General features: G+C 34.3%; 2 protein-coding genes and 1 pseudogene across 3 annotated transcripts; 2 read left to right on the top strand and 1 right to left on the bottom strand.

Annotated features, from left to right (window-relative positions):
- The first annotated feature begins 1,255 nt into the window (after nt 1-1,255).
- Nucleotides 1,256-3,652, top strand: LOC120131582 (peptidyl-prolyl cis-trans isomerase FKBP13, chloroplastic-like). Of its 2 annotated transcripts, XM_039148539.1 has the most exons (5): nt 1,261-1,679; nt 1,782-1,874; nt 2,933-2,993; nt 3,069-3,137; nt 3,418-3,652. In XM_039148539.1, the coding sequence occupies exons 1-5, from the start codon at nt 1,314-1,316 to the stop codon at nt 3,480-3,482; spliced, it is 654 nt and encodes a 217-aa protein (XP_039004470.1). In that variant the 5' UTR covers nt 1,261-1,313; the 3' UTR covers nt 3,483-3,652. The 2 variants fall into 2 exon arrangements, with proteins under 2 accessions (XP_039004477.1, XP_039004470.1); XM_039148546.1 differs by lacking the exon at nt 3,418-3,652 and having other exon boundaries at nt 1,256-1,679; nt 3,049-3,134.
- A 5,458-nt stretch (nt 3,653-9,110) lies between these two features.
- LOC120131361 (WUSCHEL-related homeobox 7-like) lies at nt 9,111-9,802 on the top strand. Its single transcript, XM_039148373.1, has 2 exons — nt 9,111-9,453; nt 9,537-9,802. The coding sequence occupies exons 1-2, from the start codon at nt 9,111-9,113 to the stop codon at nt 9,800-9,802; spliced, it is 609 nt and encodes a 202-aa protein (XP_039004304.1).
- A 2,863-nt stretch (nt 9,803-12,665) lies between these two features.
- LOC120131571 lies at nt 12,666-14,056 on the bottom strand (annotated as a pseudogene).
- Nucleotides 14,057-15,424: the final 1,368 nt, after the last annotated feature.

The following is a 15,424-nucleotide window of genomic DNA, read 5'->3' as shown; positions in this document are numbered from 1 at the left end:
AAATTGCAATTCAACGTTCGCGAAAGATGAAAATAATTAATCCAAAAATAAAAATTAACTCGATTTAAACTCAATCTGTATTTGCTAGAGATCGACCTGAATTTTATCTGCCAATGATGTGACCCGATCTGAACGAGATCCGCCTGAAGTTCATCCAAACCTGAATTAACCTGGTCTTTAACTGATCCAAACCTGAACTGTTTTGACATGAACTGACATCGATCCAAACTGAAAGTAACCCGACCTGAATCCGAACTGTACCTAGTGTCAAATCAACCTGAAAATAATCCGACCTGATATGACTTAGACCCGACCTGATCCAAGTCGAAACATCAAATTTACCTGATTTGACATGTATTCGATTTTACCCGACCTGATAAGATTTGACTGAAACCTAAACGATTACATGATTTTACATCCTACCACTATCAAATAACAATGTCACAATTAATTGACGACCATTCAGAAGAGCTTCGTGCGCTGCTTTCCAACCAAATAATCGTATTTTCGGAAAAATACTAGTAAAAGAGGAAAAGCCAAAGAGAAGATACTTTGAAAGTTGAGTGATTTTAGTATTAAAATAGGAATGATATAATTTATCCATTAAAATTACAGTGTCGCTCAAAATATAGCAACGAGATAGTAAAATAAAACAAAAAAATTAAACATTAAATGTAATTTTGAAAAAAAAAATGAAAATGTAAATATTAAAACAAACCAAAACTAGGGATGTGTATGAGTCGAGTTTGGGTCGGGTTACCTGACCCGACTTGAAAATTATACATCCTCCACCTGACCCGAAGCCTACCCAAAAATAATATACCTTCCACCTGACTCGTATTTTTGAAATAAAACCTAAACCCAACCCAAAATAATATATTTATATTATTATTTTAATAAAAAAATAGAAAATTAATTAAAAATATAATAGAGGGTCTTATTACAATCATCCCTAAATATAAAAGTTAAAATTATATTTTTGAGTTGAGTCAGAACGAACATTTTTTATCCCAAAACTAAATCGAACCTGACCTGAACATAATTTCTAAAAAAATATGACCCAATCCAAACTCGATTATTTTAAAAAAGAATTTGACCTTATCAAATTAAATCAAATAATCAAATTCATATCTCATATTCATATCAAACTAAAGTTAATAATTTAGATACTAACTACTTAATTTACTCTATAGTAAATTCTTCTTATCCACATCCCTTGGTTGGAAAGTTCTACCTCTTTAACTTCTCTCGACAACTGTGCTATAAGCTTATCTCCTATTCTGCCCAGAAAAAATAACTTATCCAGTGAGCAGATGAAGTCACTGCCATTTTCAGCAGGAGCTTACATCCCCAAGATCCCCAACCCCAAAACCCCAATCAAAAACGCTCTAAACCCAGTAATTAGATGCTCAAAAACCAACCCAAAATTGGGTTCCATACACTTTGTCGAGCAACAAAATGAGAATTCGAACAAGGTGTTGTTGAAGAGAAGAGAAGGAATCGGTCTCGGTTTATGCATTGGGATTGCTGATGTTTTGTTGCAGTTGCTGCCACAACCCGGTCCTAGTGTTGCGGCCATTGAAGCAGCTTGTGAATTGACTGTTAGCCCTTCGGGCTTGGCCTTCTGTGATAAAGTCGTGGGGAAAGGCCCTGAGGCTGTCAAAGGGCAGCTCATAAAGGTTAGTTTTCCAATAAATTTCAGCAAACTTTAGCTGTGAATGAGTATGAAAGTGTGAAAGCATGATTGTTCAAATCTATATGTGTGTATGTGAATGAAACAGGCACATTATGTAGGGAGATTGGAGAATGGGAAAGTGTTTGATAGCAGCTATAACCGTGGGAAGCCTCTTACATTCCGAGTCGGTGTCGGAGAGGTACTTCGAATTCTTCTCTTGTTTTACCCTTTTTCTTTAATTTGAAGATCCTAGTAGCTTTATGTCGAAATCAGTTATGAGCTAAATGAGATTGTTTAAGTACTAAAATATAAGAGTAGTTATGAGGATAGATTCTTCCCGGATGGCGACAAAGTGTGCTGCAGTTTTCGTTCGGAATGTCCCGACAAGGATGCAATGGTAGGGTCTCCGGACTATATTCGAATCTTATGTTGAAGTTATCGAATTGATTATACCTTGAAAGAAGAACAAAGATTTGGTTTTGTGAGTTTTCATTGTGTAGCTGATATGCGAAGAGCCATACAATGATTGTATGTAGCATTGGTTTTGGAGTGGAGGATAAGGTGTTTGACAGTGATGAAGTAAAGGTTTCCCGATCTGATGTCGTGGTGAAGAGTCTGATAAGAATCCATGGAGTTGTTGAGAATAGTTCAGGTTCGGAGGGATAAACTTTTAAGAACATCCAAACCCTGAAGCGGATATGTTACTTGTACAAGAATAGAAAGTTGAAGATGTCTCGGATCAGTTCATTCTGAGAGTATGGCCTTATGGCCGAACAATGATTTTCAATTTCTGTTTACTGCGCCTCAAGGAATATCTGCTTATTGATAAGGGCTGCCTATTGAGTCCATGATGTAATAATTCGCTTGAGACCACTGATCATCTATTGATGAGACTAAGGATTCGCTGATGCTCTCAATAAAGCCGAAACTGACACGTTCAATCGGTTTGTTGCATGGACTTAGACTTGATAGCGGAGGTGTGCTTCTGATACATGTCGGTATTGGTTGTTGCTCTTGCCCTGGTTATTGCAGCGAATGACAAGGATGTGAAATGCATTGCTTTTTATATGTTTTGTTCGGGATTTTGCCGGTTTGTTTCTTAGGGAATTAGTGTTCTGTTTGATATTCAGTTTGATGCTTATGAGATTGTACTCGATTGTCATTTGCTCGTATTATGTTCCGGTATCACCTTTCTAATTCGAATAAATTATTTGCCAAGCAAAGAAAGAAAACGATATTTAACGGGAGTTGCCGCAGGTGATCAAAGGCTGGGACCAGGGTATTTTAGGTGGTGATGGAGTTCCTCCCATGCTTGCTGGTAAGAGATAGAAATCTTAATCTTAATTCACCATACTTTCTTAATAGTAATTTAGTTTTTTTCAACATAATTTAGGGGGGAAACGATCGTTACGGCTTCCTCCAGAGCTCGGATATGGTATGAGAGGTGCCGGTTGCAAAGGAGGTAAGCAACTAAAGAGAGCTTTCTGCACTTCTTATTTCGACACAAAAGAGTCTGCATCCTGAGACGTTAGGATTCGAATCTTCAAATAATAACTATATTAATCAACCTAGTTTTATTTGTCGAGTTATATCGGTTAAGAAGTATAAATTACCTCTATTCTCTTGAAAGAGTACCCTTTTATTATCGACCCGAGTTTGATCTTAAGATCAGTCAGAATGTGGATTAGATTCAAACAAAACTCGGCATCGGACGCCATATATATAATGGATGTGTTTTGCAGGTTCATGTATTATACCCCCAGATTCAGTTCTCCTATTTGATGTGGAATTCATTGGCAAAGCATGAAAAAAAGCATGGAAGCATCTTCTTTGTGAAGAATGGGGATTTTTACAGGAAACTACACTTGATTCACTTTGTTTTAAGTTTTTTATTTTCGAAAGAGATCAATCGAATATATTGTTATACCATGAAAAAACTCCTATCCCTATTACCCAATAGTATCATATATATTGTCTTAAAGCTTGCGTGTAGGTTTTCTTAGCCTCACCTCAAAAGTAGGGCATTAGTGTCCTTTGAAGTTTTTAAATCACCATATTCATGTTGGATCCTTAGTCGAACTCTCTTCTAATTTGAAGGGCAAGAACAAAACCTGACCATATTGGCTTGAATATGATGATTGGAAAGCCAAAAATATCCAACTTGTTTGCAATGTATCCCCCAAATGCTACATAATTCAATGAACTCGTCAATTCTTCATTAAATTTTAAATATAATGTCTAGATTATTCAGATTTCTCTTCGCAATAAATCAAACGATATTAAGCATTTAAGCAAACTTGATCCTACACCCTCTTGTATTCGCACCGAAAATAATACTAATTGAGTTATATTGAATGGATAGGGATGGGCATGGGACTCGAACCCGACAGGTTTCGACCCGATCGGGTTGGGTTTTTTTAATAAAAATTTTGGTTTCGGGTTCAAGTTTAGGGTGAAAAATATCCGACCCAAAAAATATATAATTATACCCTGTATATTTAGGAATAATTAATAATACATTCTATATTTTTTTCTTCAATTAAGTCATTGTTTTTATTGAATAAAAATATTTTTTTATTTTGGGTCGGATCAGGTTTTTAAGTTATATAATGGGTCGGATTCGGGTTGGGTGAATTCTTGTTTTGGTTGGGTCGATTGGATCTTGGGTGGAAGATTCCTTGTTCTCGGGTCGAGTCGGGTGGACCAAAAATCCGACCCAACCCGACCCATGTCCATCCCTATGAAAGGACAAAACTTATTATGAGATAAATCTTCTTTAAGGAAAGATAAACTACCCCATCGAAGGAAATATGGACAACTAAGTTCAAGCCACTTATATTCAAAAACAAAATTAAATTAAAACCCTTAGTAACAGTGGTGGATATAAAAATTAAAAAATAGATATTTAAAATTTTAATATTTTATTCTAAAATAATAGATATATAAATTTTCTTTTTTTTATTCCCATTAACGAATTAAATTAAATTTGATACTTTTATCGAAATAATGAATGTATAATGGCTCCCTCTGAAGTCACATCATCCATCCCATCTTAGGAGAGTAGCTATTATTTTTCTTATGTTTCTATCGATCATCTCCTAAACTAAGCCAGAAAAAAAAAACTCGACTCAAACCGAAACTAATACGAGAATGCAACCAGAACAATCGAATTCCACCCGATAGTCCATGTAAAGATGCTAAGAAGAAAGTTTGTCGGCATCTTCCATCGGCTTTTCAAGCTGGATTTATTCGTTTTCAATGGAAGAAATCAAGAAAATTATCTTCAATGAAATTAGCTTTTCAATACTGATCTTCATCACTTTGAATAAGCTATTTCAGAACACTTTATGGCACGGCTGGAATAGCCCAGTTGGCTAGAGCGTCAGGCTGTTAACCACAAGGTTGGGAGGTTCAAGCCCTCCTTCTAGCGTGCAATTATATTAAAGTCACTTGCCTTTTATTTAAAGGAAAATATCTTTCATTAGTGTTTATTATTAATAAATTTAATTATATCACATGTCCCTAAATTATGACTCTCTTTTTAAATTGGTCCCTAAACTTTTGAATATTCAAGTTTCATCACAACATCCAAATATATGATTAGTTTCAATCATAGTTTAACTCAATTTTTTTCAAACATATAATAATATAACTTGGTCAGGACGATTTCACTAACAAGGGACATGACTAGTATATATGTAATATGTATAGTTTGATATTATCATAACCATTTTTTAATTTATTTAAAAACATATATAATATATAAATTAAAAATAATTATGACTTTAATTGGAAAATTTTGGATTTCTCGTTTGATTCAAAATTCGGAGTCACCATCGACTTTTGGGTTGGGTAGGTCGAATACCTAAAAACACGTCTTTTAAAACAATTTAAAAGAAATCGTTTTAAGCCAAAAAAAAATTGGTCTGCATTTACCAAAGACTTATTTGAAGGAGTTCGGGAGTCATTTATACACAGAGAAGGGTGAGCACCCCCACAACGCCCTAAATTGGTACCATCGATTATTTGTTGTCTAAAACAATGAAATTTTACATGTTTGAGCTCAAGATTTAAGTTACGATCCCTTCTTTTTTTATGAATTTTGAAAAGAGTTAATTTAATTTTTTTTGAAAATATTCGACTCGATAAAATTGCTTAATTCACTCAATATTATTTTAAACAACATTGCCTTTGAATTTTCAAAAGGATGAGAAAGTAAATGCATGATATATGAATGTGATAATAATAAACAACACATACAAAGAACAAAGAAAATATCAAACACAAGGAATAAAAAAAAATAAAGATAACGTAAAATAACTAAACGATAAATAAAGGGGACACATAAAAAGAAAATTGAATATTTATAACTATGTGAAAACAATGTATATAATTTAAAATATTAAGAATATAAATAACATACTAATTAGCAAAGAGTTATTTAAAATATATTTGATTAACCTATTAATTAGCAACTAATCATATCAGAGTAGTTTTATTCAAATAATATGGTATTATCCGATTACTAAGGGTCAGTTTGGTATAACTTTTAAAAAGTATGGTGAAAGGTATTTTTAAAAGTAGTTTTTAAAAGTATTTTTGTTTGTTTAGTTTAAAATTTTGAGTGTTTGGGATTACGATTAAAAAGTGTTTTTAAGTAGGTAAATAATCATTTTTAGACATTGTAAATGAATGGAGCCTACGTGATATAAGGGTAAAAACATAAATATGCTTTCAAACGGAATTTAAAAATGAAAAAGTTGGATTTTTGGTTGTTTGAACGCAATTTGTTAATGTAGGGAGGTTGGTTGTCTCGTTTTGTAGTCGCTGATTTAGTGTACTCTTTTTCTTCATATATGTTTAAGGAGGTTTTTAACGAGAGTCACTGTGCGGAGGTTGGTTATCTCGTTTTGTTGTCGCTGATTTAACATGATTCTTCCATGGTTGTTTCTTTTTTTAAAAAAATCAAATTTGATTCAAGTCGAGTTTTTTGAAGGATGAGATCAACTCGGGTTTGATTTTAAGGTGAAAAATAACTAATTTGACCCGACTTGAGTTATAATATAATTATACCTTATATATTTAAGGATAATAACAATAATACACTCTCTATATTGTGTTTAATTATATCTCTAAAAAAAAATGGCTGTCCCTTTTTTCCCATATATATGGGGTAAGGGGGAGGTAAGATAGTATGCTACCCCCAACACCAGGTTGAAAGCAGCTTCCGTAAGAGACCTCCAAATTATGAAATGCCCTCTGTGGGACTCAATCCCACGACCTCAAGGTTAAGAACCTTGTGCTTTACCAACTGAGCTGGATGGTCATTTCTGTTTAATTATATCTCTATTTTACTTAATAAATGTATGTGTGTGTTTGATCAGATTTGATGGTTTTACCTTAAAAATCAAATCGGATTTCAAATCAAGTATAGCCTCATAAATCTGAGTCAAGTTGGATGACGGGTGAAAGAATGTAATACTTAGGTTGGGTTTAAGTAGACCCTTTTAATCTAGTTATCGACCTAACCCATGTCCGTCTCTAAAGACGATTCTCTTAGTTTAGTTATCTCTAATCATAGCGTTAGAAATTAAACTTAATTTTCACTTTAAAATATATCGAACCTCTCATCCTATAAGATCAATGATAATTGATGATATGATCTATACATATTTTCATTAAGCTTACTTTTTATTCAGTTATAAGACTACTAGTTTTCAAAGTAATTTAATCAAAAGAAACTTCAATTTATTAATACTATTATTTTTAAAAGACTATATATATTTGTTGTTGATAATATTTAAAATTGAAAGTTTTCGGTTGACACCTATTTCTTTTTCTTAAATTGTAGGTTCGATATCTTTCTAGAGCAAAATTCCCCTTTCTCTTTCCTTTCCCCGGGATAGAAATTATTTAAAAAAATAATATTTATTAAGTTTTTATTCAACTTTTTCTTGCTAACGCTTCTCTTATCCCTAAAGGGACTTTGATTTTGAAAGGAAATGGATGCCTAAAGACAGGAAGCACAATGACATAAGAAAAACCCTAGTTGCTGTTAACTTTTTGGCTGGTCGTGAGTTGTCTGTCGGTCCGAATCTCAATCTTGGTGGGCTTAATTGTCTTCTAGTTCGTGTTCCCACACGGCAGTCGCCAGGTGCTCCGGGCGACATCCTTGTTAGATGGGGTAGGTCGCCATGCACGCCCAGCGACCTAGGTAGGTCGCCATGCAATCCATGCAGCCCTGTTAGATGATATTAGTATTTTCGGTTTTCTAGGGTTGAGTGGGTAGAAAACTTGAGGAGGGACGACGGTTTATATAGAGAGAAAGTGGTGTGATTATTTTGACGTGTGAATTTATGGAAAGTGATAAGGAAACTAAGGTTGGGTCATTTTGAATTAATAACTTTGATCCTAAAACTTTGGTGACTTGACCGTTTAATCCCTGTTTTTAAACTAAATCACAAGGTTTTGAAGAAGAAACAATGAAAAAGAAGGAAGAAGCGTAACCAGTCTTGCATGGGGCTAGATATTCCCCCGATTTTCTATTGCACCTCATAAACGGTAAGCCTCAACGTGTAGGTCGCTGGGCGTGCATGGCGACCTACCCCATCTAACAGGAACATCGCCCGGAGCACCTGGCGACTTATATGGGGACTGTAGAGATCACCTCATCTGAGTAATTAATCTGGCGAGGGCACTATCTTGTGAAAAAAAAAATTCAACGCATTATCTCGTTGATTTTGCCGTTCCCACACGCTTAAAAGAAGGTTTTTTTTTTACAAATATTTACAAACTACTAAATCCCTCTTTATAGTATTGTTTTTTTGACTGACAAGTTAGATGTGCTACTCATTGAGTCAACTTAACTCAGTCTATCTTTGTCAGTAGTCGATCACAACCCTCCAAATAGGATCCGAACAATGTGAACTTTGACTAAGGGTTATTTTAAAATAACCCTCCAAATAGGATCCAAATAATAAAATTGATGTGGCCGATAAAGTTACTTTAGAACATGAAAATAGCAACGACGTTGGTATGTTATTAAGGGTTATTTTAAAAGTTTCTACAAAATGATTAAGGTTGAGTTTAGTAAGATCACGATGTTCAAATTAATATATATATATAGTGGAAAGTGTATACTTTACTGAAAAACACAACAAAGCCTCTTTCGATACGTGCAGAGTGTTTAAACAGTGGCAGCTTTTGCGCATGTGCCTCTTTCTCTCTCTGCACAAAAAACCAGACATGAACCCTAAAATCAAAGCACAACTCCTATAAAATAATCCAACAAACCAAGTAGAAAAAAAAATGTTAATGTATTCTGGGTTCATCTGTTTCTTCCTGTATATATATATGTAACACACGAGCTACTGTGTTTTCAGTTCATATTCAGAACTGCAGAAAAAAGAAACAGAGAGATTTTAGGGTTTGGAAAATGGAAGAAGGGTTGTCGGGTTTCTGCATTAAAGGGAGTGTTCGTGGCAGTGGGAACAACAACAACAACGGAGGCGGTGGAACAAAGTGTGGGAGATGGAACCCTACGACTGAACAGGTTAAGGTTTTAACCGAGCTGTTCCGGTCGGGACTTCGAACACCCAGCACCGATCAAATCCAGAAGATTTCGACTCAGCTCAGCTTTTATGGGAAGATCGAGAGCAAGAACGTGTTTTATTGGTTCCAGAATCATAAGGCTAGAGAAAGACAAAAGCGTCGAAAGGTCTCCGTTGATGAAAACGACAACATCAACAACATCAACACCAAGATCTCCTCTTCGAAACGTAAGTTCAGGGTTTAGGGTTTTTGGGTATCTGCCTATATAAACTTCCATTAAATTTGATGTTTTCTTGTTTGATTCTTGTAGGGTTTTTTGAGGTTAAGGAATACCAGTCCGATCAAAGGGTTATTGAAACCCTACAACTGTTCCCATTAAATTCCTTTTACGAAAACGAGCAGGAGAAGCTGAGATTCCATGCAAATGAACGTAGGGAAACTTCATTTTATACAATCAATAACCAAGAAATGGATTATCCACCACTGGATCTTCGTTTAAGTTCCCTGTATGATTTAGCCATGATTAGGGATGGACGGAGGGTGATAGTCGGAGGCAATTGCTCCCTAAAATTTTAAATTATCATATATTTTAGATATTTTCTTTGTATTTTCTTTAACAATATATTTTGGTCCCTAGAATTTTATAACTTCATCTCCTCCTAAAATTTTAAAAGTTCGCCTCTCTAATATAAATTCCTACACACACACCTAGCCAAGATGAAACTAGGGTATCGTAGTTGAAAATTTCACCTTGTAATGGTAATTTATCTTCTTTTTTTCATGAAAAAAACTTTGTTAAATATTGGGAATTATATCTATGCTTAGACATTCCTCCTCTATATGCTCATAAAAAGATTTTAGTTTTCTTACTCTCCATGTTTTACAATGTTTGATTTGGTTTCCAATGAAATTAATTGCTTGGAAATTGAAATTCGCTTCATCTCGTATAAAATGTGTCTTCTTCCTTGAAATCCATAAAAAAAATGCAGGCTGTGAGAATAGATTCTGCCTTGGTTCTGCTTCCAATCTTTGAATTTCATGTGTGTGAACATAAATAAACACATGGATTGTCCTTGATGTTCTAATAGTTTACTTCATTATCTTTATAAATAAGATTATGATTGTGAAACTATCAAATGTGTTTTCATTCAACATATATACAGGGACGGACACATAAGTTTATGTTAGGGGACAAACTTCTAAAATTTTTGAAATATAGAATTTATAAAACTCAGAGAGAAAACAAATTTTCATTAGAAAATACATAAAAAATCTAAAATATATAGTTATTTTAAAGTTCCGGGGGCAACTGCCCCCACCCACTGCATAAATACAACGTATAAAATTGAGGTATGATTTGGTCAATTTCAGTCAATATTAATCTATACTGATCTTCATCATACGATATTTTAATATTTTAAATTAGTTTTTAGTTTATTATCTTAATTGTTTTATTTTTTGAATTAAATTTAAAAATAAAATATAATCATTTAATTAAGTTATTGTATATAATTAATATTTTTAAGATTTATATTTGTTTATATATTTTAAGTATGGAACTGAAGTAAATTTATATCATATATAGTATTTAAAAATGACAATAAATATCAAAAGATACACCCAAATATGATTATATATATGTATGTATTGTTCAATCTATCGAGTGGACTCAATCACTCAATGATAAAAGAAAATGTTGTCCTCTCCAAAAGATTCGAGTTTGAGCAGTTGTGTCTACAAGATATGTATCCGTTGTCAATAGACTAAGATTATAAACATATACTAATATTATGATCATCTCAAATTATTAAAATTGACGTGTACCCGTTGGTAATTTTAAAAAAATAGCTATTAATCCTATTTTTATTAAAATAAAATATTAGTTATACAATATAATATTTTTAGTGTTATAGACCATTTGATAAGTGAAAATAGACAACATAAATTAATAGTATAGAAAATGAACAAATATTCACTAAAGAAAAAATTAATTAATCTCAGTTGTCTATTTTCACTCCTCTAACAATCTTAAATATATGCAAACTAAAATGGTTTTTGTATTATATAAATAAATCCTAAGTCTATATGAATCATTTAGTAATTTTAATGTGACAAAAAACATCAGAGTTCCCTATACTTTTGGGGGGAAACTAATGTGACCCTCGTATTATTTTTCTCTCATTGTGGCCCTCCAACTCAGAAAATAAATACAATGTGGCCCTCCAACTCAGAAAATAAATCCAATGTGGCCCTTTGACCAACGATTTTCATCGTTTGACCATTATGGTGCTGACGTGGTGGTCCATGGTATTGACATGGCAGTCTATCTATCATATTTGAGTTTCCAATTTATCTCATTTGTCATGTTATATTTGTCACTTTATCAACCACCATAGTTTGTCATGTCAGTAGATCATCACATCAGAACTGTGAACTGCTACGTCAACACCGTAACGATCAACGATGAAAAATATTTGTTGAAGGTCACAATAGGCTTATTTTTTTTGAGTTAGAAGACCATATTGAGAGAAAAATAATACAAGATCTACATTGATTTTTTTTTTCATAAAGTAGAGATACCTCTAATATCTTTTTCTTTTAATATTTATTATTATTTTTAATTTGAATTAACCTAAATCTAAAGTTGAAATAATCTAGTTGAAATGATAACTTTATTTAAGTTCATCCATTCCATCCATTTACCATCTTTACATTCATATTATCATTAGGTAATTAAGTCTTGACCTTAATATTTTTTGGGTAAAGTACACAAATGGTCCCTGACTATAAGATATTATTTTATTGAGTTCCTTATTTTTTAAGTTATAAAATGGTCTATCAATTATAGGAAATTGCTTTGTTGAGTCTATATATTATTAAAAGTTACAAAAGAGTCACTCGACTATTTATTATATTTCTAACTCATCCTTTTCCATTAAACAATTAGCGGTCATCTAAACTAGACGTTAACATGTTGGCTGAAATATTAAACAATTAACGGTCATCTGAACTGGACCATTTTATAGCTATTAGTAGTCAAGGGACTTAATAAAACAATATCATATAACCAGGTGACCATTTATATACATTATCCTATTTCTTTTTTTTAATTTACTAACTTTCTAGGGCTGAACTAGTGGAAAACAACTAGCCCCCTGGCTTCACTCTGCTTTCACCTCTTGTCATTAACATAAGATCTACCTTTTAACATTTTGGATTGTCATAGTTAACAAGTCAACTATAAGGATGGAATCTTGAATTTAATCAAATAAAAGGACCAAAACCATCATTTGACCAATATTTCAACATTATCCGTCACTGCAACTGCTCTGCTGAAGTTTATCGGCAATTGTATGAACAAAAAGAGTTTAAATTTACTGATTAAATGATTCAGACTTTAAAGCAAATTACAATTCCGACAACATAAAAAAAAACCCCATTAATTCATGACATATTGCATGAATTCAACATCGGATTCAATGGCGGCCATAGTTTCCGGCGCCAAAACCACGTCCAGATCCACGCTGCCGTTGCCTTCCCGCCTCGGAAAAGCCGAGATCTTGCCGTCGAATTTGTTAGCGCCGCCGATCCTGACAGCCAACGGCCGCCCCCACCCGAAATCGTTGTCGTACATCGGGAACCTCGGTGAACTCCCCATCGTCATGCACCCGCCGTCGAAGTTCCCCAAAGGGAAACACCGCGGATCCTCCTCCCAGTTACGGGCAAAAAGGCGCACCGTTTCGTAGTCGTGGGCCCTCACGCGGTCGTTCAACTGCCGCGAGCACCACCGCAGATCACGCGACTTGACGTCACCAGCTGACGCGTACGTCGGGATGCTTTGAATCGAGTTCCCGAAAGCTTCGGGCTCAACCTGTGACGGCAATTCACCGCCATTCTAAACGTCGTCGTTTTGGAAGCCGGCAGCTTCTTCGCACGCGTCACTGCTCGCCAGAGAAGAGCCGAGAGTGACTGGAACGACGAAATCTCTGCCGTTTTCGAAACCGGAGCGGCCGTTTCAGCGTAGTACTTGTCATTACTTTGTTTCCCCAGAATTTCAACGGCGTTGAAGTCGCCATTAACGACACTGTTGTTAACCTTGGCTTTGAGTTCCAAAATTGCTTCTCGGCTGAAACTGAAAATTCTCTCCGATAACGCCTCATTTTCGTTAAACGTAACTTTGGGTCTGCCGTCAGGGACTTGTAAAATTGCCGGCGAAATCAACACCGAGTCTCGCGTAAAATCCGGTTGCCTCGCGATTCTTTCGATGCTTTTGTCACTATCATCACCGATTCTTCTGCAAATTTCAGCGAAACTGTTGAAGAAGTTCCAGAACGACGTACCGTCAGTCACCGCGTGGTTAACCGAACAACCGATGAAGACACCGTCTCCGAGCTCGGTGACTTGAACGCCATGATCGGTTTAAAATGGCCATTGTAACTCACCGTCTTGTCGAAACAGAAGAACCCCTTCACGAACCGCGGAACATGGAGTGGACCAATGACGTCACGGATAAACGAATTCTTGCACATTGCATGGTGGAATTCAACGCCGGCGTCATTGCAGGTGATGTAAATGTAACCTTTTCCGTCGGTTTAAAGACGGCCGGCGAGGGGAGGGAAGAACGACAGCGTCTTGGATAGGGATTGTTTGAGGAGAGAAATGAGTGAATTGGTGGGAATGGAAGGGAGTGAAGAGACAACCTTTCTGGATGTAATGACATGACAACATGGGGAGATCAGAAACTGAAAGCTTGAGATCTTCCGGGCTTGATTTTTGGTCTGGGAAAATCATGGTTTTTGAAACCAAAGTAACAGACATGGCTGAAGAAGAAGAAGAAGTTGGTCTGGGAAAATCATGGTTTTTGAAACCAAAGTAACAGACATGGCTGAAGAAGAAGAAGAAGAAGAAGAAGAAGAAGAAGAAGAAGAAGAAGAAGAAGAAGACATGGTTTTTTCTTTTTTTTGGAGGGGATGCTCTCGTTCTTTACACAAAGTGAAGGGAATGGGAAGAGCATTTGAAAAAAGTGATTGCCTATAATCTTATTTTATTAAATTCAAGTGATGATTCTTTGGCTTTATTATATTTCTCTACTCTCATGTGACAACAATTTTATCTTCTATTCTTTTTCACTATTTTTTTTAAAAGTGTGAGAGACCGTAATTTAATTTAAGATTAAGAAACGATAAAAAAATAGGTATAATCGTAAATATTATAAAGATATAACACTTTTGGTTAGACGCATTTTAAAATATTAAATTTTTTTAATATTTTTGTTTGGAAACCGAAAATGCTACTTTTTCATAACATTTTCGATTGTGTACATTCCTATTCATTCCCATTGAACAAAAAATGTTATGTTTTTTTATCACATTTTTATATTTCATCCATTCCTTAGCCTTAAGTTAGGATGCGACACATAAAAATTACCCCTTCTTTTTGGATAATTTTGCGGTAAGACAATTTAATTTAAGGCTAAGGAATGGCGAGGAATGGAAGCAACCGAAAATGTGATAAAAGCATAATATTTTAAGTTGGGTGCAACCTAATATGTTAGCTCTTTTTCTACATTTTCTGTTGAACTAAAAATATTACGAAGAATATAATATTTCCGGTTGCGATCGAAAATGTCACGAAGAAAGTAACATTTTCGGTTGAACTGAAAATATTAGGAAAATGTTAAAATTTTATGTTGCCCCAAACATAAATTGTTATACATTTTTATCATTATTTTCAGTTGCATCTCTTTCTACCATTTTAACCTTAAATTAGATTGTCGATCGTTATCCTCTACCCTTCCTGCACAACAATCATTTATATCTTTTTTTTCTTGAATAAACTATTTATATCATTATTAAGACTAGTGTTGGGCTGTTGGCATACTTGTAATTTGTAAATATATTATGGTATGGTTGACGATAAGGCTAGAGATTATGATTTTATTTAAATTTGTTGAGTTTTGATTTAATTCAATTTAATAGATCATATTTATGCTCGAAAGGTAAATTTTTTAATTAAATTCGATTTGAGATAATAATCTAATTTTTTATATTTTCTTTGCTCGACAAATATGATTTTATTAAGGATTTAATCGAATACTCTTAAAACTTAAGTTGTGTGACTCGTTAAAAATCTCTTAAACCTAAATAGAGGGAAAGAGTACAACAAAACCTAGAAAAAGCTACAACTCAAAGAAAGATA

This window comes from Hibiscus syriacus, unplaced genomic scaffold (assembly GCF_006381635.1).
Source record: "Hibiscus syriacus cultivar Baekdansim isolate YM2019G1 unplaced genomic scaffold, ASM638163v2 tig00001695_pilon, whole genome shotgun sequence".
Lineage (NCBI taxonomy): Eukaryota > Viridiplantae > Streptophyta > Magnoliopsida > Malvales > Malvaceae > Hibiscus > Hibiscus syriacus.
The sequence above is the reverse complement of the archived record's forward strand: the minus strand, read 5'-3'. Positions and strand labels throughout refer to the sequence as shown.